This window comes from Paramacrobiotus metropolitanus, unplaced genomic scaffold, assembly GCF_019649055.1.
Source record: "Paramacrobiotus metropolitanus isolate TYO unplaced genomic scaffold, Prichtersi_v1.0 Parri_scaffold0000004, whole genome shotgun sequence".
In the NCBI taxonomy this organism is placed as follows: domain Eukaryota; kingdom Metazoa; phylum Tardigrada; class Eutardigrada; order Parachela; family Macrobiotidae; genus Paramacrobiotus; species Paramacrobiotus metropolitanus.
Window position 1 is genome coordinate 996,490 of NW_026570224.1, and position 26,911 is coordinate 1,023,400.

The window sequence follows — 26,911 nt, forward strand, 5'->3', positions numbered from 1 at the left end:
TTTTGGTGTTCAGATTGTTTTTTAATTTTTTATTTATACGGTAAACAGTGTAATGTGATGTTAAGTGTCTCTGCATAATGAGTTGTAATCTTGTCGTAGTAAAAAGTACTTTAGGATGGTAGATTGCAAATACTGTAATGTAGTTTGTGTATCAGCCCCGGAACCCCTTGGCCAGGGGGCCATGGCCCCCGCAAAAATTTTTTAACATAGCAGTCTACGGGGTCGGCTCACGCTAAAGCCAATACTCCCGCCCCCACCAAACCGAGAAGCTCCAGCCGCCCCTATACGAAACAGTGAACAAACAAACCACAGAGCCTTCGAAGCATCTGCCTTGGATAGTGGATATTATTCTAGTAACAATTATTGTTTTGTGTAGAAGTTGCGCCTCTGTCCTCGGCCTGGTGTACAGTTGTGCATTTTAACGTGATGGACCCCGCCGCATTACCCACAAATAGTTTGAATTTTAATGTCGGAGTGCTGGGCCATATTGACAGCGGGAAAACGTCTCTCTGCAAAGCCATCAGTACGACGGCGAGCACAGCCTCCTTCGACAAGAACCCACAAAGCCAGGAGCGCGGAATCACGCTGGACCTGGGCTTTTCCTCCTTCTGCGTACCGTTGCCATCGCATCTCGTCGCCCCGAATGATCAGATCAGATACATTCAGTATACTTTAGTGGATTGTCCCGGTCATGCGTCACTCATTCGCACCATCATTTCGGGAGCGCAGATCATGGATCTGATGCTACTCATTGTGGATGTTACCAAAGGCATTCAGACGCAGACCGCGGAATGTCTGGTTATCGGCGAAATAACGTGTCAGCATATGATCGTTGTGTTGAATAAAATTGATTTGCTACCGGAGAGCAAGCGCGAAGCAAGCATCAGTAAGGTACACCGCACTCTCATTAAATTGGTACTTGCTCAGATGTCCATCTGACTATTTTAATTTCTTGTGAAGTACGATGATAACATGACAAAGACAACGTGTAAAATTCGTAAATCTACCGAACATTAAAGGCAGTTAAACAAAACAATATCAGCATATAACTCAGAATCTCCACATGTCCATGTCATGTCCACCAATATCTGTAGCTGTAATAAACAGCCAATTAAGTCTTGTTTCTTGTCGGTAGACTGCATTTGATTTGAATTTTTAGTTTTGATTTTTATGTGACTCTGTAAGCATTGTTTAGCTGGTTTTCAAGATGATTTTATAAAATAATTAGAACAATCTTTTGAATTAAGTTGGTCAATTTTGTAATTGTTTGTAGATGAAATCTCGTCTGGAAAAGGTCCTTCTGACAACGAAGTTCACCGGATGCCCGATCGTGGCGGTAGCGGCCCACTCCGGCAGTTCGGAGGTATGTGCACGTGTATTTGTGTATCCTATCTTTTTTCTCTCTTTTCTTAACCGACATCAATCAGGACGTTGTAGGGTGAAGCGATTGGCCTCCAGGATTTAGTGAACGTGTTGGCCGAAAAGACATTTTTTCCGAAGCGGAATGCCAAGGGATCCTTACTGTTTTCCGTGGACCACTGCTTCAGCATTCGCGGACAGGGAACGGTGATGACTGGAACTATGCTATCCGGTAGTGTGCGCATTAACGACAACATCGAAATTGTGACGCTGAAAGAAACGCGTAAAGTCAAATCGATGCAGATGTTTCGCCAGCCGGTACAACAAGCGATTCAGGTATGGGGCACGATAGGCTGTTTTCCGTTTATGTACCTTTTTATCCCCAATAAGTGGGAGAAAATCAAGACCAGTATTGTTACAACGAGAGTTTTTTTCTTGATGGTATTTGTTTATTCAAATGCCGGTTCAGATTGATGTGTTGCTCTTTTTGTGCATGAGATATTTACAGCTGGTGAAAATTTTGCATCAGGACAGATATTTTAATTTTGTTCTAGGGTGATCGAGTCGGAATATGTGTCGCGAATTTCGATGCGAAGCTACTCGAAAGAGGCTTCGCAGCAGCGCCGGGAACGTTGACTACTTTGTACGGTTTCATCATTCAACTCCACAAGATTCAGCACTTTAAGCCTTCAATAAAAAGCCGATCAAAATTCCACGTGACGATTGGTAAGACATTCCAATATGGATATCTAAGCACAGGCTACTGGTGTACGATTTCATCCGATTTGGTTAACTGAAACCAGCCTTGAAATTTGGCAGGATGTTTTCTCCTTTTGCGGATGTCATGAGGACAGTTTCATTGGCATAAAACGTTTTTCCCGCATTTTTAATTCTCTTTTGTTTTCCAGGGCATGACACAGTTATGGGGAAAATCCAACTGTTCTCAGGTGTTCCAGATAGCGGGGAGAATTTCGATGCGAATCCGGAGTACGCGTTCGTCGAAGAAGTTGTCGATGCAACCGTACATCAAGAGAATGTTGTGATTTTTGCATTAATCGAGCTGGAATCTCCAGTTATTGGTCAGCGAGGACAGTTGATTGTAGCTTCTCGTCTGGACGCCGATATCCACCAGAACGCGTGTCGACTGGCATTTTATGGAAAGATCCTCGAGCCTTTTTCGGACAAGGATTACGCTAGTGCATTCCTGCCGAAACTGCGAATCTTTAAGGAGAAATTTAGAAGCGGACAAGTGGAACGAATGCAGGATCCCCATTCTGTTATCGTAAAAAACCTGGTAAAAAAAGAAACGGATACGACAAAATTTGAAGGACTGAAAGTGCAGTTATCCACCGGTGAAGCTGGGATAATTGATGGTTCTTTCGGAAAAAGTGGGAAAATCAAAATCCGCATTCCAGGTACGTACAATACGTGTCTAAACTTCGGAGTAATTATAAAAATACTTCGGAGTACTTATGAAAATCAGTTCCGCTTGGTTTCTACAGTGCTGTAGTATTGTGCTGAGCTGCTCCTTTATGTTATTTTATTGTGCCATATAGCCTGTGGTTGGTTAAGTTTATTACGGGGGTTGGAATTATTGTGTTGTTTTATACATGTGAATGTTGTGCACGTATTATTTATTTGTGTATCGGGTTAATTACACGGCTCTCACGTCTGTTGCCATTTTGTTGTACTGTGTAATCGGCATCGACTAATTTTTCTTTTGATTTTAGTGATCAGGCAGGCTTTATACTATACGAATACTCATGTCAGATACAGATACTTTTGCTGAATATCGTTTCATAATTTCAGATGGTTTAAAGCAAACAACAATCGATCTCTTGAGCAGAATGAACAAAAAGAGAACGGATGAAGATACTGGTGATAATACAAAGGCCCTAAAAACAGAGGATAACATAGAAGTGAAGATGATATTCAAAAGATATGTTTATGATTCCAAAAAGAGAATGATACAGTCGTAATGTCGGTGATTTTAGCTGCTCTTTCTGATCCTTCGGTGTTACGTTGTAAATTTTTTGCATTGGACTATGTGAGTGGTTGGCTAAATACTTTTAGCTGGCATACAGTGCCGTTAGTAATAAAAAATAAAGTTCAAATTATTATACGTACATGCATGTTGAGCGTCTTACAAAGTAATTTCAGGATTTGCAGCAAGATGTGTGTGAGTGCATCCATAATGAGACTGATTATGTCTATTTTAACGTTACAACATTTTTGCGCAGCATTTAACCTAGTACGTGCTTCCTCCGCATTGTGATGACAGACATTCACAAATTTTCACTCTGTACTGCTTATTAATGGAATAGTAGCGCTTCCTTCCGCAGTTTTGTCCAGCCCCGCAGAAAGTGATTAACGATAGTTTATATCAAGATGACTGGCGATGTGCTCATGAAAATTAGTGGAACTCGTATCGCTGTTTACCTTTTTTGATTTATCATCGGCGCTGTATCGGAAGAACAAAACATTTGAATCAACTTCAATAATGGAAGTTTGGCCATTCAGTGTTGTTTTTGTGCAATATGACATTAGCGGACTTTCTGTTTGCATAAAAGTACATTAATTGGTTCGATATTTCTGTTTACTATGTCATTAACTGAATTTTCCGTTTTTTTTTATAATTTTGTCACTGCCAGACTTGTAGCTATTTGTTGTTGTAGCTATTTTTTGTAGCCTTTGTATTTTTGTAATTGTAAATGCAACTTGATATTATTTATTACCTGTTTTTGTATAGACTCGCAATCAGTGTAATTCTAATCCAGTATATATAAGACTATTTACATTATAAGATGGACATTTTTGTTTTGTTAAGTTGTGTACGATTTATTTGCCGGCAAGCTGTACAGAGTAGTCGAGGGCGAACACGATACTGTTTTATGTAGCTGAAAATCTCGGAAGCTGTTTAGAGAATTCATCATTAGTGTCATGTACATAAGCCGCTATGCATGTTCGATGGCGAGACCTTTGAACTGTTGAGTAATCCTAGCCAATAACGCTAACATCTTCATATCCTTTCCGCATCTGTCGTTCGGGGTTTTTTACTCGTTAATGCTCACCATTCCTTTTAGCCAGCTAGCGAACGACGACGACGGGGGACTGGATGTTTATTTTCGACTGAAAGTCAGATTACACTTGTACTTATGAAATCGGTAAACGCAACTGCCAGCACACCCAGCCCAGCATCCTCTCGCCGCTCCAATGCCAAGTGTATTGGCTAAAGTGAGATGATTAATCCGGCGTTCGTTACCGCCCCGGCACACAACGCGAAAAAATCAATAAACACATGCTATTATTCTTCTTGCGCCCCGCGTACACACATCCACACGACGGCGAACTCCACACTAAGTTGTACGGTGGCCATGTAACATTTCCCGGCGACTGGGATAAGAGCATTGGGGAAGATGATGAGTCATCCGGGATAAGCGAATCGGCGACGCGGGAGCACAGGCCGCACTCGCCAGCTTCTCCTTGGCCGTGCAGCGAGGCATAGCTGTGCACTGTGCTATGCCGCTGTATACATGTACGGCTGCTGTCTGTGTTATATGTGTGCGCTCTTTATCCTCCCCAATCGTTCTGTAACTGTCCCCTTCACACTACAGATAATCCTTCATTCCCCCTGTATTGCTATTCAACTCCGCATCTCTGCCCCGTTCTATCCCGCGTGTGATAAACAACCATCCACTTGTAGTGGCGCGCACTCTCACTGGGGATATATATCTCGCTGCTGCTTATGCATTAAATGGATAAAACGAGACGTGGTTATGTCTGTGACCCATCTGGACTGCTGATTAGCCTGCACACTACGGCCAACACGGTGCTTAATGAGTGAATGGTGGCGGTTACGACAGGAAGTCGGCTGCTGTTTTGAAGGTTGACTTTTTTGACAAGCCGTCTATGTAGCGATGCCATCGCCAACCAACCCGGCTGGCCCCTCCGCGACAGCCAATGGGAAAGCGGCCAGCGGCAGTAGTGGTCGCGAGCCGGTGACCGCCCGGCAATCGCGGGAGTCGCGCAGTAGTCAGAAGGACGCCAGTACGGCTTCGCCCGGGAAAGCCAGCAGTGCTCACGCGTCCTCCTCGTCCACGGCGCATCATCATGAAGTGCAGCATGTGGGTCCCTATCGATTGGAGAAGACATTAGGCAAAGGCCAAACAGGTATGCTGGGCAAAGTGTACAGCAGTGTACTGTATATGGCGTGGTCGGTGTGGTAATGGTAGTAGTTGTCATTCTCGGGATGATGATGAACACGGTGTGTACGGGCCTGTGTTCCCCTTCTACTCCTCATCAACAAATAATCGACCCTTTGATAACGATTGATTACACGAGGGGAACGTGTTATGAGGAAATAGTGATTTTGAACGGTTTTCGCGAGACAGAGCGACCAAGTTTACTGGTAGCTTTTCTCTCGGCAAATGAGTTTCCAGTGTTGCGTAATAAATGGTGGAGTAAAATACCCACGTTAACGCACTACAAATTTATTAGGCCAAAACCCACTTAAATTCACTAGAAAAAATTGCAGCTGTTACTATACTCATTATGCAGGGCTATGGAATTTCACTGTTTCAAAGTTTAATTTTCGTCATTTATGAACTTAACAGTTCTTGAAGCCATAATATATATACGTATAATGAACCCTCTTTAATTTCCGCAATCAAACTATTTAGGAAGTCACAGTAGATGTTTACAAATACACATACCACATATAGATATTATTTGCAGTGTACATTAAATTACGTAGCACTGTTATTTACCTAAATAATTAAACAGATCGCTTTCGTAGGCTCATATATATTTTGTACATAGCTATGGTGGTTTTTACAACAATCAAGAAGTCCTGATTTATTAATTGTGCTTATGTTTTGTGTACCTGTTTGTCGGATAGCTTAATATGCGGCGTTAAGCATACACGTTCGATGACAAGCATGGTACCGGTAGAATCTTCAAATTAAACCGATGAGTAACAATGTACTGTAATTAATAATCATCGTCGAGACTAAAATGTAAACGAAGATTTGGCGACGCGGTAATCTTTTCGATTATGGATGGGATATCTTACAGTCTCAGAAGATTTTAGGTTTGCGTAACAGCATGAGCTGCCGGTATTTTGTAAAGTGTACTTATTTCTTATTCGCCACAAACAATAATCGAAAGGTTCGTTAACGACGTTGTGGTGGTCAGATTAGTAGCTGGATGTGAATTATCGTCGTCGAATCACGTGTGCCGTCTGAAAAACGCTTCGCTTAGAGTCTGGTCTACGTAAAATGCTTCATTTAGAGAACCGTCAGATTTCGTTTGGTATTATTGATTTTTCCCCTTTCCGTTTCTGGGTTCCATCGCAACTCCAGATGAAGAAATCAATGCCAGTACGCGCGCGCTCGTAATCGCTATGGTATCATTTAAAACAATGAGGAGACGATTTGCTGGTAATGGGTGTCCTATGCTGCCACTTTACTGTCAAACCGACCATGTCATACGTATAATTAAAATCCTTTTGCTTACCATTACGCAACACGCACAATCCAGTGTTTTGTTTACGGGAAATGTGTTTTTGTAGGTCTTGTTAAACTGGGTGTACACTGCGTTACCGGCAAGAAGGTGGCAATAAAAATTATCAATAAAGAAAAGCTTAGTGAATCCGTCTTAACAAAGGTCAGTGGCAAATAAACGGAAGCCTTATGTGCGTAGATGTTTTAATGTTGCCTTGTTGATGTGTTGTTTTGCGTAATGTAGGTGGAACGGGAAATTGCCATCATGAAACTTGTTGAGCAGCCTCATGTTCTGGCACTCTATGATGTCTACGAGAACAAGAAGTACCTGTAAGTAAAGGGAATGGCGTGACTGGGGAAATATGTCGTTATTGACAGGAAAGAAAACGGCTCAATATCTCTGACTTATTGATGTTATTGCTGCAGTAAAACCGTGTTGTTTGCGTTTTTATCAATCTTCTTTATAAAATAAGCTAAGGGTTTTAATTATGCTTTATTGTTCGGCACTATCTTGCTATTTACCTCAGACTGGCGTGCATATAAAACGCTGAATTAATTAAAGCAAGAAATGTGTAACTATTTTAAAGAATATTTTATACGAACCATTTCATGACAGTTTTTACTAATATATATATTGTTGGTCATTTAGTATGCACATTGGAAATATTGAAATTTTGGATAATTTGAGAGAAATCTAGGTTAGGAAGAACATTACGATTAGAACAAGGTCGGCTGGCAGCCTGCGTCGGCAGAATGCAGTGACAGTGTCTATGGGGTTTCCGATGTGATTAATGAAAGCCCGTGTTGTAGTTATTTACATTTTGTAGGTACTTGGTGTTAGAACATGTCGGCGGGGGTGAACTATTTGACTATCTAGTCAAGAAAGGCCGCTTAACGCCCAAGGAAGCCCGTAAATTCTTTCGTCAGATCATTTCCGCTCTGGATTTCTGCCACAGTCACGGTATATGGTAAGCACGCGCGAGCGTAATTTCACACGACAGACCTTAATTGTCGCACCGCTAGTATAGCCATTAACGAAAGGTTAACTTTTTCTTGAGTATCGCTTTGCGCTCGTTAAGCTTATGCTAATTGATTTTCTGTCGCAATAAAAATATGTTGAAACAGGAGGTGAGATATCTGAAGACCCGCTTTTGAGGTCATTGAAAATTTATTTCACTCGAACCATTTTTGACGAATTACGTGAAAAAGATCTCATTAACGCATAAGTACGAGATCAAGTCAAATTAATGTCCAAACAAATGGCACGTTATACGTATAAAAGGTGTCATGAACGTCGCGATTTATGGTTATAAAATACAAAATTTATTGTACACGTTGCGTTTATTGTACGCAGCCATCGCGATTTGAAGCCAGAAAACCTTCTACTGGACGACAAGACCAACATTCGAATAGCCGACTTTGGGATGGCTTCGCTGCAGATGAATGGGTCGATGCTGGAGACGAGCTGCGGGTATGAAAAGTCGCATACAGAGAGCCGTGCCGTAATTCATTTTATCCACACCATGACCGCCTGCTGTGCGCCGGCACCGGCATATTGAACAGCATCTTCCCGGTGTCATAATGGTAACTAACCAAAAATATCTTGACTTGATCATTGCAGATCCCCGCACTATGCCTCACCGGAAGTGATTCGCGTAAGTCTAAATCATGGGCTTGTACTGTGCATGTGTGGGCATAATCATAATGGCGACTTTATATGTATACCGAATACTTTTCCAATTACTCAGCTCTGAGTGATTACTCCTTCAGGAAAATCGATTTGTCCGTATACATACTTGTTTCTTTCGGTATACAGTATATGTGCGCGGAAATTTATAAAATTCTCGCTTTATTTAAAGCTAACAACAGCAGAATAGCCTGAAAGTGTGTACTAGTACTTGTGCTGTTGTGCATAATTTGCTGCTTGAAGGGATTGTAGCACATTTTAAACTAAATTACAGTTTTGGACCATTTGTATTAAAAACATGATTTGTTGAATTAAACGCTCTTCCGTCCCTATGCTTTAATTTGACTGTTACATACTGCTCTGATCGATGGGAATATTTATGGTGCATAAAATCCGGATATTTCGTATTTAAAAATTTCCTGTTGAAACTATAAAGCGCTTTCTATTTGCGTTTGATTTGGTATAATGGACGTTTCAGGGTGAGCGTTACGACGGACGGCGCGCGGACGTGTGGAGCTGCGGTGTAATTCTATATGCGCTGTTGGTGGTAAGTGGAGCATATGGATTGTTTTTCGGCCGTCGGCGGCAGTCCCGATTCTGATCCCGACCTTGTCTCGATTTCTCTCATTACCTTCATTAAATCCCTTCTAATGCATATACACATTTCACGCATGACAGGGTGCTTTGCCATTCGATGACGATAACTTGCGCAATCTGTTGGAAAAGGTCAAAAAAGGTGAACCTTATGCGAAAACAGGCGTACTTACTGAGACAAGGTTGCATGGTATTATATTTCTTTCTGCGCAGGTGTCTTTCATATTCCACATTTCGTCCCACCCGAATGCCAGAACCTATTACGCGGCATGATTGAAGTTGATCCTAATAAAAGGATGACGGTCAGTGAAAAAAAGAAGCATTAATAAAATTAAATCCGGTGAGATCTGTGCGGCCCAGGCGACGCAGTGCTACTGCGCCGGTTCTTTGACTGATTACTTAAATGCGCTAAATATTGCATTTTTTTACTTGTTTTTCCTAAAAAGCCTGTCAGACAGAGTAATTACGCGATGTGGTGAAACCAGTTCACATCGATGTAAACAGTAATATTCTCGCAACGAATTGCAGTAGTATATGCTATTTGTAAAGTCCTTTTAACATTAGTGCTAGATATAAAAACATCGATTTTGACTTTTCATTTGAGATGTTCCATTTCCGACTCGTTTTTGACATTTGCTGTTTCCTTGGCAGATCGCTCAAATCATCCGGCATCCATGGGTATGTGCCGGTGGTAAAGGCGAGCTGGAGTTGGAGCTTCCGGTGGTGCAAATCGTCCAGGTAAATGATTTTCTCAACGTTTTTTCGCGTCTTAACCATGGCCATTGTGCGGTGGCAGTGGTCCTGTTGATGCGGTAGATGTAGCTGCGAGCTGCTGATCGATTTCGTATTTGTGCAGACCCATATCATTCCGACCATGGATGCCATCGATCCAGATGTGCTGGCGTGTATGACATCGCTGGGATGCTTTAAAGATAAACAGAAGCTCCTGGCCGAAATGCTCAACAATCGGTGAGCAATGTACATAGGAGCCATTTGCTGCTTGCGTGCCATCATTAATTAATCTCGTACAGTCCGCCAGCGAGTCATGTCGTGTACAAAGGTGTCCTGCCGACTGCTCTTGGCTTAATTATTTACGCCGACGTTGCATGAAAAATAGCAAAACATCTACGGGAAGGCACTTTGTTACTGAACACGGCGAAGGTGATTTCCATCAGTGCAGAAATTGGCTTAATTGCAGAATTTTGTAAACAGTTTTCTTCTGGTTGTGTGTATCGTAATTCGTCGCTTACCGTAAGAGGATAATAAAATTTAAGCCGTCTTAAATCTTATATCGGCAGTATTCTGTATTACCTGCTAGCCTAAAAGTTAGGCATTTTAGTGTAAGTATTTCAACCTTGTTGAGTGGAAAAAAAGGCAACTTTGGGTACATATTGAGAGGAAGAAGTTGTGAACGTGCTTTTCTGTATAATAGCAGTACAAGGATCGGAATAATAAAATAAATTATTTTCGACAATGTTTGCTTACCATGTATATAAAACAGCATCGTAATTAAATTTTTTGCAACACTTTTTTCAGGCATATATAAAAGCAATATAATTGCTTGATAAAGGGAAATAGTTTGGTTGATGGTGTGTAATCGTTTAGGCACAACATGGAGAAAGTCATTTACTTTCTCCTGCTGGATCGCAAATGCCGTAAGCCATCCGACGATGATGATCATGAGCCGGAGAGTGGTGCAGGAGGGAACAACGGCCTGCAGCCAGTATTGGATAATAAGCTGGTCCGCTCGCGATCCGAATCCACCAAAGGCCACAGCCAGCGGCGGGCCGTTTCGGCATGCGCCGATCCCACGTCCACGCCCAGTCTTTCCTCACTCGATCCGCCACGCAAGCGCGTCGATCAGCGCCGCTACGACGATACCGGCACTAACGGCGTGGAGTCCAGTGGACGGATTTATTCGCAGCTGACACTCGGCTCGCCGGTATTCGGCAAGAGGCGGGGCGTGTCCTTCCAGACATTGGATGCTGGATCCTTAACGGTCACTCCGGAGCTCAGGTAAAATTAGAGTTTAATGGATCAACAAATATTTTCAAACATCAAAAATATTTTATTTATTTTTTAGTTGATTACCTGTACCTGGTTTATGTTAATGATTTCCAGATTCCTCGAGACGAATTTTATTTTTGTAAAAGGTCAACAGAGCCTCATTTTATATGCTTTGACGTTGTGCTGAAATACTTTGCTTTCGTTGATGTGTTATTTGGTACCTAGCTTATCCAGAAAACTGAAAGAATCAAATTAATTTGTAGTTCCTACAAAAAAAACGTTATATTTTATCGTAATATTGCATTGTGCAGAAACCGTCCGCGCCGCACCAACACCATCGCCGGTGTCAATCCATCGGCAGCTTGCTCATCCTCCTCCTCATCCATAGAATCAATATTCCAGAATGCCAACAAGAACGCCGGAAGGACGCATTATCAATCCGCCAGCGCGACTGCCGTGCCGCCGCCGTCGTCGTCGCATCCCGCAGCCGCGTCCGCCGCGCATGAAGCCGCCAATTTTCCCCCAACTAATCAGGAGCTTAATCAGGATGTATTCAATTACGAGCCCAACAAAGCCTACAATCCACCGGAGCCCGTCGTCAAGCCCTTTCAGCATCCCTTCGATGCCAGGCCAACCGTCCGCGATGCCAAAGCGGCACGTGCTGTATCCCCATCCACCAGGTGCGTGTATTCCGCTTGTTGACAATCTCTTGAAAATCCCGGCAAACAAAAGCATTCTCTGTGTGTGTCTAATTATAACCTTGGCCGGCGGGGCTGGCAGGGGTGGCGTGTACTGTGTATGGTGAAATAAAAAGCGCTCTTTGTCACGTCTGCAGAGCTTCGTCCACGGTGAGCGCGCCGTCGAATAGCGACGCCAAGACAGCACGACAGCCGGCTGTAACACAACGAACACCGTCACTGAGCAGTGCCAATGAGAATGAATATCCCGGCCGGAAAAGCTCGGCCTCCGCGTCGGTGCCCAGTTCACCATCACCGTGGCGCTCCAAGCTGAGCAATTTGAAGCAGACCATTATCGGCACACCGCGATTCCATCGGCGGAATAAGATGGCATCGGAGAACAGTGTGGAAGAGGATTCCGGATTCGGGACGTCTTACATGAAAGAGAATAGCGTGATGGATAAGCTGAATCGCTCGACGGCTAAGAAGAGAGAGGTTTCTCGAGATCCGTCTACGGAGTAAGTCTTGTGCAGTGGCTGACAATAAATCTCGAGTGCCTTGGCTAATACCGGGCTTCACAGAAACGTGAAACAATATACGTTACATAAAGGTCATGTGGTTTCCTTTTACAACTGAAAAAACATGATAGCAAGCAGAAAATGTGCAGTGATTTTGTCAAAAACATAATTTATGAACTATCTCCGTTCGCCTGCTTTCGAAATATCATAATTGTTTAAATCTGCAGGAGTGTGACCAGTCAGTTGAGTAGTAACGGCCAAAATCGCTCATGGTTCCGCACACTGATGGCCAACACTACCAGTTCGATGTCCACGGGTTTAGTAGCTGATAAAGACGGAGAATGTTGTTCCTTCATCATATGGAACAAGAATCTTACGGACATCCGACAGGAACTTCAGGAAGCCTTTAAAACGGTAAATGTTTTTATAAACGTAGAATACTCGCTAAAAATAATTTAATTTCGCGAATGAAAACATGTAAGAGCTATATGTTACGCCGGCGTCCAAAGTGAAAGCTGTTTTGGAAGCCTCTTCTTTCTAGGTGCACCATCTGTTTGCAAAACAAGAGAATCCCAGTCTGTACATCGTACATTACCGCCGTGGCGGAATCGTTGCAACCAACAGCGCTGGACAATCGTCAGCATCGAGTACGCCACGTGGTGGCTTTTCGGCTGATAAGAACAACATTTTGTCCTCGGCTGGTCAGTTTTTATCCAATCTGCAGCGATCAGTGAAGTTCCAAACGGAACTGACAGCCACGGGCGATGAGATTTCCGGAAGAGGGATTTGCATTACCTTCAAACTTTTATCCGGTATGACATCGATGCGTCTGCTTGATTATCGAAACCAAAATAATTCTCATTACACCAAAACATTTTGCACTGTGTTAAAGTCGACCTAACCAGTGCTTTCATTAAAACATGTTTAATCAAGCACAATTTCTTTTCTTATTCATGCAGGTAAAGGGCAGTATGATAAAAGTACTTAACTATTGTACTTGTATTGAGGCTGCCTATAATTTGCGGCTCTGGTTTTTGTAGGTCCAGTGCGGCGCTTTAAACGCATTTGTGAGCATTTACAAATGTGTTTAATGCAAGCCGCTCACCGTCAGCGGTCCAGCGAATCCTTTTCCACCAGCAAACCTGATATAAGCTCCCGCGGTATGTCGCCGGCACCGGTTAAGCGTTTCACGGATGCCGATGAAGATGCACTGTCCAGCATTAGCACCCGGGAGGAAACACGACGCTACAAGCCCGTCTCGGCACCCCCGCCTGCTCCCTCGCCCCTTCCACCGCAAGAGAGCAACGTTGGGGGAGGAATGGTGATTGAGAATCCCTTGGCGCAAATGTTCGATGCGGGAGCGGGGAGCAGTAGTCGTCGGCGACGACTGGAGAGCACGGCCAGTCTCATTAGCCGCATCACGGCGGAAGTCGCGGCTGCAGGCTATACACATGCTCAAAACGACAGCGATATACTAAACATCGGTAAGTGATAACCCATTATTAGCAGTGAAAAACCTGAAGTGCTTACAAAACGGGGTGGACGACTAACATTGCCACATCATACAGCCTTTGGATGTAAACTACATATTTAAATATAAAATCTTAGTTTATTTCCGATAACTAGTTTTTATAAATATGACAAAAACCTTTAGCAAAACACATGTTATTATGAGCGAATTAACGAAAGACCAGGAAGCAGAAGCAAATAAGTACTACTGCACTGTTTCATTGGCGTGCACAATAAATTTTTATGTGTACTGGTGTACTTGGTCAAGGTTGTGAAAAAAAATGCAAATGTTTGTATATATATACTAAGAATTATTGTGCGGCTTCCAGATTATACGCCACCGCCTCCAGTACCTCCTCTGCCTCTTGCATCGGCTTTGATTCAGCCCTTCGATCCCCCTCTAAACGACACCATCACGCCGGTGACCTTTATCCGCGAGTCGTCATTCTCTTCCAACTACGAGACGCTGAGTCCCTACGACTCCGCACCGAGCTCGGCGTACGCGCCGATCGGCATTCAAGACTGGTCATTTCCCAGCACACCGGCTCCGTCGCCTTCGCGACTGAGCCTGGGCCGCGGTGGTGGTGGCGGGGCATCCCATTTCGCCGCGCCGGTCAACAGCGTCAGTGTGCTAACCGACACTCTACGGCGACCGGATCTGGATGATATAGATTTGGCTCATCAGCTGCAGCTGGAATATGATCCGGTTAGTCCGGTGTATGTCAATTTGAATGATGACGAACGGCTGGCGCAGGAGACTGAGGAGAGTCTGCATTTGTTGAATCAGTTGTGCTCCAATCTGGTATCGTCCATCAATTCCAGCTCAGCGGTATGACCAGCTCTTCAGGATGTACTGGAATTGATTGGGCTAATTATTCCGGCGCATCCTTTCACGGTGGCTCGAGCGATGTATGCCATCAAAAGAGGCAATGTACAATCCACCACAGACGGCGTATTACGAGTAAAATTGGTGATATTTATAATTGTTTAACTGATTCTGAGAATGATTTTGCTGATTGGAAAGAGGTTGGTTATGATCACATGCGATTCTCTCCACTGATCTCGATGAAAGGAAAAGCTCTAATTTATTGGAACTCCTACCGGACGAGTCGCTTTCGTTCTACTTACGCCGTGCTTTTGCTAATAAAATTTTAATATTTTCTTAATTCATGCCAGTGTAAAGCTGAGTGAATATCACAGGAACTGCAAATTGGTCCTTATAAAATCTCGTAAACTCAACAAAACAGCATCGCTTAGAAATATAAGGCGGCATCATTTCACAGGAGAACCATTTCCAAAAATATGTGACGAATAGTCATCAGCTTTTTTCTTCTCTGTACCCGGTGGGTCCGGCCAGCCGTCCACCCACTCAGGGCTATCCGGCTGTAGTCCACAAGGTCGTGCGGGATCTTGGAATTTCTCACGGATCCATTTATTAGAAATCCACTTGACACCGGACAGCACAGGACATCCAGCGTGCAGCATGTTTTCATTGCCTAAACCGTCGCGGTGCAGATTGTACCAGAAAGCGGCACTTCCGCGTTGCGGGTACAGGGTCACATTCAAACGAGGAAACACCGTCGCCCCACCGGCTTCCACATCGCTGAGGTAGACGAGCAGGGTGGCGATCCGGTCGCCCCAGTTCTCATGCATTTGGGCGTAGTTGATTTCTTTCAGAGTGCGAAAGTGATCGAAATGGGCTGCAACCACCAAAAAAGGAATGCACACCTTTGGCGGTTGTGTACAGTACTATGTTTTTAATTTCATTGGTTCCAACGCTACCGTAAGCATATCATGTTCACAGAAAAGGTTCGTTTATTCGTACGTATACTGCTTGAAGTCTACTTTCATACTTCAGCAATATTATTTTTATATGGAATGAATATGTATGGTACGTTACAGCCTTACGGGCTTCAATAATTTGAGAAAATTGAGAAAACCTGGTAAAATGGGAAGCTGACAAAACCAAACTGACCATCGTAATGACCGCCTATTCCGTAATTGGCCATTTGAAGATTTTCTGCAACTTCCATATTCAAATTCGTAACTTGTCCAATTCTGCGGTTCAATTCACCAATGACGGGGTCTTCTTGCTCCGCTATAAATGCGCTAAAAAGAATAAAAAAATGATTTGATTGCCAAATTCTGCACGAACTCCGATGTTGCGGGAAATGTTGCGCAGCTGGCTTAATTCTGGCTTAATTTATTCGTTTAAACGTAACAAAAATAAACTTGATCTTTATAATACTAATAACAGCAAAATCACGAGCTTTGAGGTTGCGTTTGAGAGTTATACCTTTTGGAAATTCGAATTCGCGCAGTTTCCGAATCACCAGTCCCCGCTTTCACTACCATTGCCCGTTTCATGTGCTTTCTGGACACCAGTTTCACCCGTTCGATTTGAGAGTTCAGTGCCACATCGTGAATAATGTAGATTTCGGGATCAGTATAAGCCATCTCGAATTTCAGCGGCTGCAGTAATAAGGATGGGTTGTTCCATGTTTCGTAAAAGCATCGCAGTAGTGACAGTACGGTCTTGTTCTGCAAAATGTGAGCTTGTACAAGTGTTATACACAACGTGCGCTATAATTATATTATACAGTCATACAGACACAAACCACAGATAAGATATCTGTATTTTAAAAAAAAATTTTTAAACTAGTCTGACATGTACTCTTTATCAGCCTTCCAGGTGCTTAATAGAAATTTAGTTTTCTCGAAGTATACAGCCAAAGTAGGTTCAACGAATATCATGAAATTACCAGTTGACCTTCTCCACGACACAAGCGCTCGTAGTGACCACCCCGGACTAATTTCTGTTTATTGTCCGCTGGTTTTCCTTCAAGATTTTTGCTAGCGATGAAATCTTTGTATACTTGAATGTTTTCCTTAACATTGGGAAATTCCGGGTCGAGTTTTAGGAGTTGTTCAGATAACTCCAACGCCCACGGCGCATCGCCATGGTTGTACACAGAATGTTGCAGCCAATCTAGGATTTCCGCCTTGCGCAGCTGGGGCTGGCCGAATTCACGCGGCGCTTTATCTTCTTTTTCATACAAGCTTAAGGAGAGATTTAGCCAACGATGAGCATAATCGTGAAAATGCAGATGCGCTAGATTGATGCCCAAGAGGAAGCAATCGACGGACGTGAGATTTTTGGTTTTCGTTGGGACGCCCGGAATATCTCCGCTGGCGACGACATCTTCGTCCAAATCATAGGTGTGTTGCAAGCGCACCAAGGCTTCCGATGCACCTTTGAGATCATCTTCAACAGGAAGTTTTATTTGGTGGGAATCCGATAGACGTTTCACCTCATCTACGGCAGCTGCAAAGGTTTATCAGATTATTAATTTTAGCAGCGAAATACTGTAAGCATTTAGTTTACTTTGGTGCCACACAATTATATGATTACTAACGCCACAACGTTAACAATATTTATGATATTAATTTTCATCTGATGAAAATTAATTTTATCTTTTTTTTATCATCTATTAATTTTTTCAACTATCGTGCACTTAGATCACCAACGAATAAATTCACATTTGTACAAAATCAAATACGAAAAATTAGAAAAATATGTGTGCTCATGTAGAATCCATACTCGCAGCAAGATTTAAGCCAATAAGCTGGGAATAATATTGCCAGTCGACGCCCAAGTGCTTGACAAAACGGAATGCCGTGATGGGATGGTACAACTGTGCGGAATTTCCTTCCCTGTTCGAGCGGATTAGTAGATTCTGATTGAATTCCTTTTGTTCTTTTACAAATCTGCAGAAATGCTTGTCTTGCGGTGAACGTAATGGCGATGTAAACCAAAACTAACCAAATTAACTAAACCGCTACGCATAGGGCAGTTTATTTATCATGCCGTTGAAGTATTTACAGAGTAGTCTAGAGTACATGATGGTTTGACATGTTTTATACGCACAAGGACTTCCAAACTCTTCTTCCATAAATTTCATCACAACCGGGTAAATGGAAATTTTTTATCACAGATGTGTTTAATTTTATTTGACAGACATACTTTTCTATAACCTGTATTCGCTCTTTCTCTGCTCGGACGAGCTCTTGCAGGACATGGGTTAATCGCTGTGCTGATCCAACAAGCGTTCCCACATCCGCCATTGATGTGAACACATCTCCATTATTCGAAGAAATATTAATCGCCAAAATTAACAAGAACAAACTCCACCAGCAAATCATGTTGGCGTATGAATTTGCGTATTCCAGGTTTGAGGTAAATGAGATTATAAAACAGAATTACGGAAGCTGATTGCCGCGGCCACACATCGATCATAAGAATTGTGTCCACATTATCCGTTACATGAGACCGTTACAAAACGATCATGTACGATGGTTTAGAAAATGCATGTTGCAACATCATTTTCAGCATATCAACATTTTACTACGAGTACATTTGTACTGTCCCGTTGTGTAAATTCACATGCGAAAAAAGATCACAGGGATTTTAATTGTGGTTTACATTTAACGTAATATCAACAGATTCAACACTCCAGTTTTACGCTATCTGATGTTGAATAAACACCGGCTATTTCCTTAAACAGTTGTTGTCTAACATTGAAAAATACAAGCAAGAGAAGTCTACTACACAAACGTAAAAAAAGAAAGCTGATCAATTGTGTTGTCGATAAATATCAAAGTTCAGCATCCTTTGACAACGATCAGACAATCGGCATTATAATGACCTCTAAAGTCTGAGCATAGTGTGATACGGAGTGTGTCCACCTTCATCACATAAGCTTGCATTGCTATCAAGATTTCTTTACGGCGAGAATGTTTTTTACACATTTTCAAATGCCAGTTGCTGCAATCGCACAGAGATCTGCAAGGTGCAAATGCCTTTAGGCAAGACGCTAAATATCACGCGCGACGTCGTAAGGTATATGAGAGACGTGAAAACGGTGTAGGGTATATGAGAGACTGTTACCATAAATAATGTCAATAATTAAATACATTGTGGCAGCATATAGATACTAGCTACTAAATCAAAGATACCAATTTTGACTTTATCCACATCATTAAAACCGAAAAACGTTTACGCAAAGTAATTGTATCTTTTAAATAGTTGCTTTTTTTTATATATATTCAGAAGTGAAATTTAGTCAACGCACTCACAATATCATGTTTCATTCGTGTTTATCGATGCTGTGGTTTCAACAAATGTTATCATTACCAGCACAATCCAGCTAGCGCGCTTTTACTTGCATTAATTTGTAATGCTTCGGGTTCAGTCTGCTGCACAGCGCAAGGTGGATACCGGACGTTAGAAAAGCAAAGCTTCGGCTGATCTCTCTGGTTTCTTGTAATATTGTGTAGTAAAAGAATGATTTCCTCGCACATTGAATGACGTGGATGTTAATCTCATTAAGGTTTTGTTGTGTATTTACAACGTGTGAAGCTTATTCAGAATCGCCGTGTGAACTGTGCCAACTGAATGTTTTCCTTAAACATAATTAATGCGCTCAAGCTAGCTTTATTTTATTTTGCTGAATAGCGCAGTGTTCCTGCTTGTCATGTCAGAGGTAAGTCGCCGTTTTCACATCACGCCTTCGAGTAGGAAAATCTTCAACAATAACAACGAGATCCCGTACACACAAAATTTAAAAGCAATTAAAATAAATATAACCAAAAATAAAATTCTAAAACGCCGATTAACGCTCCATTTGTTCCTTAGCTGGCTCCATGTCAGGCCAAACCACACCGGGCACTTGTCTTGAGAGACTATCCTGCACCAAATCACAAGGTCGCCTATCATGCTGTCCAATTTCCCTTATCCACTTATTGGACACCCACTTATTGCCGGACAATACCGGACACCCGGCATGCAAAGTCCGCACATCACCCCGCCCATCCCGGTTTAGATTGAACCAGAACGACGCTGATCCCTTCTGTGGGAATAAGGTCACGTTGAGCACAGGAAAGGTGGTTGCGCCACCGGCTTCCACGTCTGTCATATAAATCAACAAGGTGGCAATACGGTCGCCAAGGTGTTTTTCAATGTGTTTGGTGTTGATATCATTGGGGTTGCGGAAGAAATCATAATGTGCGTCATAGAAGCCCCCGATACCGTAATTTGCCACTTGCAGCTGTTCGGCTTGGTTCATGTCGAAGTTTGTTACATGACCTATGCGTCGATTCACTTCGGGAATTACCGGATGAACGTGTTCGCCCAAAAATGCACTGCAACAGGGCAATATATAAGCAGAATAACTAATATTAAATTAATAGGTAACACTGAGTAATCAATTAGAAACGCAATACTTTTAAACTAAAACTCAAACACGAAGAATATAAGCAATACGAGTATTCACACATAAAAGTACTATGTTCTAGTATAATATGTAGTACTGAAACTTTTCACTTTATCCTCAAGTTATTTCGTGGCATTCATCAACACGCCGTTGGGATTTACGCTCTATTGGGATTGATATTAATTGCTGATTCTGCCGTGCGGTTTTAAGGTTTATAGACCCACTGATTTACAAAACACGGAGGCTATAGCAATCGGAAGGTTTAATGGAAAGAGTACGTGTACTTACGATTTCGAAATACGGATTTTCGCGTATTCGGTTTCGTTTGTGCCGGCTTTAACAACAGTAGCCCGTTGGAGGGAAACCATTGCTGCTTCCTTTATCATCTGCATCTGATTATCGGTGATCACGTCGTGGACAAAATATATGTCAGGATCCACATAAGCAACTTCAAATTTCGCCGGTTGGAGCAGCAGGTATGGATTATTGTGTGTTTCGAAATAGCACTTCAAGTGCGGTACAACTCTTGGAGCCTGCAAGGAACATGATTTCCAAAACGTTTCTGGATCCCAGCAAGTACAATACACTAGTACTGTGATTATATAACAAATTTTCTAAAAATAAATGTTGCTGTTCAACGTGCTTCAAAACCTATGGTAATATGTTCGTTTTGTTAAAAGCTTTATCCAGGTAAATTCACTTGAATCTGTTCGAGTATTTACGTAGCGTAAACGCCGTAAAGATGAAACGTAAAGTGTCCGCCAGATTGGCGGGATTCTAGCTTTATATAACAAAGTTATGACCAAACAAAGTTTTCAACCGGAGTTACAGTACTTTGCAAACTACAGCAAATTTATTTTGTCATATTTAATTATGCGTATGGTCATATTCCACCTTTGCTTTACTTGCAGTAAAGCATTTAACTGTAGGCGAAACGCAACCAAATTAGCAAACACAAAGATAAGAACTGGTAATTTTTTCGCACGCGGACTTTATCCCGTCCGACCATTGTTAAGCAATAAGCGTGCATGGTCTACCAGCGGCTAACCTTTCAATCTGTTCAAGTAGATCATCGAAGATTGCATAAGACTATCCAAACGCTACGCTTGGTAAGTCTTACGCCAAATTTAAAATGAATGTGGGGCAATCACCGACACCGGAAACACCTACATAGCCGCCAGCAGACTGACATACTATACGCACTCGTATATGCAATGACCAGATGCAGCGCAAAGGAACACTGCACCTCGATTACGCTGCTGCATTAGCAAAAACCGCTTTCAGTGCGTACAGTGTTATTTTGAAAGTGAAACCCGGCACATTAAGCCCCTGGCCACGACAAGTTTATTAACATTATAAGTTTAAAAATAATTTCATATGCTTTGTCACATCGTTAAACTTGCCACTGTGCCTACCGGGGAAGTTCATAAACACTTGATTACGCATATTCTTCCTATCTCTACAGAACGCGCTTCAAATTGTTGTGATACATTTTTGTAGTGGATACACAGGTAGCATTCAAAAACGCTTTAACAACAGCCTTTATCAGGTTAAGCATGCTCGGAACTTCCGATCCGTACGTGCACATGCGTACTACCTCGTACAAATATATCTGAAAGTAGTCTAATATTTTGAAATCTTTAAGCCTAACAAATTTTGGGCAAAGGGAAATTAGTGAAAAACACGAACAAATTATACATTTAGAAATGAATGCACATTCCTACACCGCGCTTTTCTTAAAATTAGGCTTTGCTCAAAATTTATTAAAAGTCAAGTTTACTGTATTTTTGTAATAAATATCTTAAATATAATTATCGCACTACTCACTAACCAACTTTCCTTCTCCGCGACACAGAGCTTCGTAATGGCCGTCATACTGAACAACTGGGGGGAGGCCGGCTTTGATCCCTCATTTTTTGTGCCGTCGCGACGTCCAATTCAGCGATTAAATCCGAATAGAATTTGAAATTAGACTCCAGTGTTGGGAAATCAGGGTCAAGTTCACGGACAACCTCAGTTAGTTCCAAGGCCCGGACTGGATTTCCGCCGTGATAATACGCATACTGCAGCCAGTCAACAATGTCAACTTTCCTGATTTTTGGCATCTCTTCCTTTTCTTCATCAAACTTCCGCAGGGAAATCTCCAGCCAGTTCGCCGCATAATCATGAACGCCTTCCTGAGCCAGTCGGTGACCTATCAAATAGCAGTCCAGTGCGGACATAGGCGGCACCTGCGTCACATTCCAGTTGGGAATTTTTCCAGAAGCAAAATCTTCAGTGGTAATTTTATATGTGCGCTGCAGACGAACAAATCCCTCAGCGGCACCTTTTATGTCTTCTTCTTCGGGAAAGCGCAGAGCCGATCGTTCCTTTTCAATATCGCGTACAGCCGCTGGAATGGAAATAATCTGGGTTTTAATGACAGCATTGGAGTCATTCCAGCGAGTATTCAATTACCGACTAAAAGTGCTAGCTCAAAAGGACGAACTAGAGAGCAGAGAATAAGTCAATATTACGAATGAATGCTAAATGCATTTATAAAATTTTATCACGTATGAAAAGATATTTTATTAATAAAACTTTTGTTTAGAAAGGAAACTATAGCGGATATTTCTCTATGTGGTACAGTTGTATAACATAATTATAATGTGCTCAGCGAAATAGAACACGCCTCTCCATAGATATACTGTAGTACCTCTAGCAAGCTATGATAAATATGGATCAGATTTACTGTAATTTCTCTTTCTGTAATTAGCCGGCTATCTCGATCATTCTGCATGCCTCCGATAATTTCGTCGAAAGACAGAGGTCGCACTCGTCATATAATTATGCGATTAAAATTTTTATAGGTTTTTTGCTCATTATTACTTAATATTTTTTCTTTACCTGCACCCATATCATACAGCAAAAATCTCTTAAGATTCTCCCAGTCGGCGCTGAGATGTTTCACCAAGAGGAAGGCATTAACCGGATGTGAGACCAGTCGTTCCACATCCGCGCCAGGTAGCTCGTAGACGTCTGTGAACTGTTGGATGTAACTGCAAGCGGACACTTGTTTACTTCCTTGAGAACGGCAAGAATCAACAGACCGTCTGGTCACAGACCACATGTACACTCAGATATTTCTACAAGTGGAAGTTTTAAAATTTGCCTGCACACATACATACTTTTCAATGGCCGCAATTTTCTCCTTTTCCGCTTCAATTAGCAGCTCCAGAATATTGAGAATTCGTCCTTCGGTATGTATAAGGTTGTGCACGTCCGCCATGGAGGTAAATACCTCCGCCCACACATTTTTAAATAAAAAGACAAAACTAACAAAAAATAACTTACTTATATTCATGGCTGGTGAGAAAAGAAACTAATGCTTACGATTGTAATACTGCATAATTCTTCTACACAAAACGTAAAGTAAAAGTAAGAAGAGAACAAAAAATAGCACACCGACAGTTTACGTTCTAAAACACGAGTTTACATACGAGTTGCATATAATTGTGGAACGTCATAAATATAGAGACGCGCTGGTCTATGAATCTATGATCATACACCCGCGACGCTGAAGAAAACTGCGAATCATTCGATCGTAGCTGGTGATATGAGTATTAACGCATTGTACTGTTAAAGTGCGTGTTTAAAGGTAGTTGCTGTGGAAGCCGCGCCGTTGATCGACCTAGTGCTAAACCTCAACATAACGGATGCAAAAAACGTGGCGTTCACCAACCAACCTGCTGTTGGCGCTTTATTCGGAAAATAAATCGGCGGCAAGAAATTTTTTGGATTTGCGATTACAGGCTGCATTCTGGTGATTCAAGTTTGACGCACAGCCAGCAACTTCTTAAATGACAATCAGCAACCGGCTAGTTCAAAATTAATAGATATCGGCTGAAAACCGGTTGCAAAGAAACCTATACATACAATGTAGGACTAAATGGTCGCATAACCCCATACCCAGCATTCTGTACGCAAGCGGTGCAGTGCACTTGTACGAAACGGATATTTTGAACTCAGTCGTACAGTGCACTGCGCGGCATTCGTACTGAATGTGGAGATGTTGGGTATGCGACCATTTTGTCCTAAGCTGTACGCCTTTAAGACCTGATTTTGCGTGTTACAATTCAGTAACTTTGATCCTGTATTATTATCTTAAATCCTATTAGACAAAATAGATAATCTAAGACTTCAATTGACACAAAGACACTTATTTACATTTTTGTGTATGAAAACTGCAGTAATTGCTAATGCAAAGGATCGGAATCTCTTAACCATGCAAATTGAAAATTTTAAATGCAGGCAGCATGAAAACGAAATTTGTTTCATACTAAATTGACATTCGTGTCTACTTTGTTTGTGTGTGGACTGTGGTTTGTGTCTACTTTATTTAGTATAGGACTGTGGTTTGTGTCTACTCGATCGTCGAGTCGTCGACACTACCGCGATTTAAACCAAATTATGGAATTGTTATATTAACTCATGTTGACAATACAAACATATTTCATGGCCACCATGGGAGCCTGCAGCCACAAATCTGTGCAAGAGAGCGGTCGTAGTTACTCGTCAAAAGGTCTGATTTATCGGAGGATATACAGTACGAGTACCTTTGGATTTGGTGAACTACAGTAAGCGACTGCTGCATGCTGTAGAGCTTGCGGTTGCTACTCGTAATTTGCCGAAAAAGACCGGCATGATTACGGTACGTATTGTGCAGATTACGCATAGATCCGCGAATAACTGTAGATAAAATTTTGCTACTAATAATTTATTCTTTTCTACATTTTTACTACACACGTATTACATTTTTTACCTGATAAACTTGTAGAACTATGCATTACTTATTTATTAGCCACAATTTGTAATTTCGTGAATTTTTGATAGATGTTGCACACAGGAAAAAAATAAAAAATAAAATTTCCTCCTTTTAAGATTTAGAGTAACCTTTGCATACAAAACTGTTTATGTTGGCAGGTTAGAGCTTTACAATTTTGGATACCAATTTATCAAACAGTCGCTCTGCACTTTATACAAAATTAGGGAAAGTTACAGTATTTTGGAAGTTGGAACGCAGTCGGCAGTAGTGTCATTATTTTTGTAACAAAGAGAAAGACGTGAAGGCATGCTTCCCTCGCTTGGTTGCTACTTGTGTAGCACGTTGTTTTTTAAGCACAGCCACAGATTACAGTACTTTTCCTTTGCTGCGTATTACAACTGCATCGAAAAATTAATGCTAGTCTAATCGCTGATGTTCTTGTTGTTGTTCAAAACATTTCATTCCCTATCTTACACCACGATTTCGACAAGCATGGCATTGTTAGAGAGGCTTCCCAGTTACCAAATGGAAATATTCGGTATGTTATCGTCGTTGTCGTAAATAATTACGGTGCCTTTGCCGTTTGGTGGTTCGCTGTGATTTACTACAGTAATCCATGCGGTATTTTTAAATAATTTCTAGATATCATACGCTATATCAAGGATCCGGAACATCCACAGACTCTTGAGGATCTTAAAGTGGTGTACGCGGAAGGTGTGCGCGTGGAACACAGAAGCAGACACCAGGAATTGAACGAGTGCCAACCCAGTATTCCGATTCCTACCAGGAATGTTCGCGCCGATACTATAAGCTCGGATGAACGTCTTAATGTTTATGTGGAATTCACTCCCACAGTTCCACACTGCTCCTTGGCCACACTCATTGGGTTGTGCATCCGTGTGAAACTGGAACAAGCGTATCCAGGTACGCTTGTTGCTTGATTTGTTATTTAGCTGTTTTCGCAAATTCAGTGAAATAAACTGTAAAGTGTCAATGTAAGAGCAGTAAGATGAATTTATTATGCAACACTTCATAACTGCGATTAGTCGGAGACTTCGACTACAGTATTAGCATGTCGCGTTTATACCATGTTCCATCCCTTGTCGCGTTATCAGTTTTTCATATAGATTTCTCACTTCACCGGAAATGAATGGTCCCAAAAACGTACACTAATGAAAACATAATTATCCCTTTGGGTTGGAGAAGTTTATTCGTAGTTGTGGTCAGTTCTGTCTTTTAGGTTTCTCTATATTTTTTTCATCGTTTTGTCATGAAAATGAATTACCTGGACAGAAGTACAACAAAAGTTAGTTTTGAAGTTTTTGTATATAACTTTGGCTTTGGAACTTGAGAGGTGTGAAATCGGGTGAGTGGGGATTAAAATTTGTTTTTGTAAGTTTAGGGCAGTTGAAATTAAACGTCTGTGTGAAAGAAGGGACGCACAATACAGCAGCGGAGATCTCTAAACAGCTGAACGATAAAGAACGAGTGGCCGCAGCAATGGAAAATTCTCAGATGAAGGACCTTGTTATGGAGTGTATATCATACGCATAAATGGCATAATATGCGAGATTGTTGGCGACGTCATACATTACATGTGCAGTGAATTTGGGGTGTGTTATTGATGTGATATGCTTTTGTACTGTTATAATACGGTGGAAGTAGTCATTTATTTTGATGACTTTTCATCGACTGTGATATGTCTAGTTCATTATTATCATATATCTGATTCTTTCGTTATAAATGGTGTGATTTGCCGTTTGAACATAATTTGAAAGTTGTCACAGATGGATGGCATATATATTAGATGCTTTGTTTTACAAACGGATTTTAAAGTAAGAATGCGAGCTTTTAAACCATTTTTGGAATAAATATAGTTTGATGCAGCCAGTGTTTCGGGTACTAAGGGGAAGATTTGACTTTATTCCAAAAATTAACCTGTGCGTTTGATCTTTCCCTCTTAATTTTGAAAGAATTATTGAA

The 26,911-nt window shown here is 41.7% G+C and overlaps 5 protein-coding genes across 6 annotated transcripts; 3 read left to right on the forward strand and 2 right to left on the reverse strand.

Annotated features, from left to right (window-relative positions):
• Positions 1–76: 76 nt before the first annotated feature.
• LOC129602561 (selenocysteine-specific elongation factor-like) lies at positions 77–3,479 on the forward strand. Its single transcript, XM_055501606.1, has 6 exons — positions 77–891; positions 1,274–1,363; positions 1,438–1,695; positions 1,914–2,085; positions 2,268–2,774; positions 3,169–3,479. Exons 1-6 carry the CDS (start codon positions 427–429, stop codon positions 3,336–3,338), a joined length of 1,662 nt encoding a protein of 553 aa, XP_055357581.1. The 5' UTR covers positions 77–426; the 3' UTR covers positions 3,339–3,479.
• An 870-nt stretch (positions 3,480–4,349) lies between these two features.
• On the forward strand, positions 4,350–15,160 carry LOC129600209 (serine/threonine kinase SAD-1-like). 2 transcript variants are annotated; one of them, XM_055498665.1, is made up of 19 exons: positions 4,350–5,188; positions 5,275–5,529; positions 6,929–7,023; positions 7,105–7,190; positions 7,688–7,828; positions 8,215–8,331; positions 8,482–8,515; positions 9,026–9,094; positions 9,226–9,283; positions 9,355–9,443; positions 9,793–9,879; positions 9,998–10,110; positions 10,747–11,157; positions 11,460–11,828; positions 11,984–12,343; positions 12,571–12,757; positions 12,885–13,155; positions 13,384–13,827; positions 14,182–15,160. In XM_055498665.1, the coding sequence occupies exons 2-19, from the start codon at positions 5,277–5,279 to the stop codon at positions 14,685–14,687; spliced, it is 3,690 nt and encodes a 1,229-aa protein (XP_055354640.1). In that variant the 5' UTR covers positions 4,350–5,188; positions 5,275–5,276; the 3' UTR covers positions 14,688–15,160. The 2 variants fall into 2 exon arrangements, with proteins under 2 accessions (XP_055354640.1, XP_055354632.1); XM_055498657.1 differs by having other exon boundaries at positions 4,351–4,894; positions 4,974–5,529; positions 14,182–15,159.
• Positions 14,919–18,646, reverse strand: LOC129600221 (prolyl 4-hydroxylase subunit alpha-2-like). The gene is made up of 6 exons (XM_055498678.1): positions 17,877–18,646; positions 17,454–17,620; positions 16,615–17,177; positions 16,149–16,393; positions 15,828–15,961; positions 14,919–15,552 (listed from the first exon to the last, which is right to left on the reverse strand). Exons 1-6 carry the CDS (start codon positions 18,053–18,055, stop codon positions 15,125–15,127), a joined length of 1,716 nt encoding a protein of 571 aa, XP_055354653.1. The 5' UTR covers positions 18,056–18,646; the 3' UTR covers positions 14,919–15,124.
• A 689-nt stretch (positions 18,647–19,335) lies between these two features.
• On the reverse strand, positions 19,336–23,863 carry LOC129601376 (prolyl 4-hydroxylase subunit alpha-1-like). Its single transcript, XM_055500178.1, is given in 6 exon segments — positions 19,336–20,053; positions 20,413–20,657; positions 21,956–22,006; positions 22,008–22,516; positions 23,011–23,162; positions 23,292–23,863. Coding segments are annotated over 6 exon segments (1,662 nt in total). The 5' UTR covers positions 23,468–23,863; the 3' UTR covers positions 19,336–19,524.
• Positions 23,864–25,276: 1,413 nt separating this feature from the next.
• Positions 25,277–26,899, forward strand: LOC129599632 (cytosolic iron-sulfur assembly component 2A-like). Its single transcript, XM_055497923.1, has 3 exons — positions 25,277–25,466; positions 25,571–25,852; positions 26,331–26,899. The coding sequence occupies exons 1-3, from the start codon at positions 25,361–25,363 to the stop codon at positions 26,480–26,482; spliced, it is 540 nt and encodes a 179-aa protein (XP_055353898.1). The 5' UTR covers positions 25,277–25,360; the 3' UTR covers positions 26,483–26,899.
• Positions 26,900–26,911: the final 12 nt, after the last annotated feature.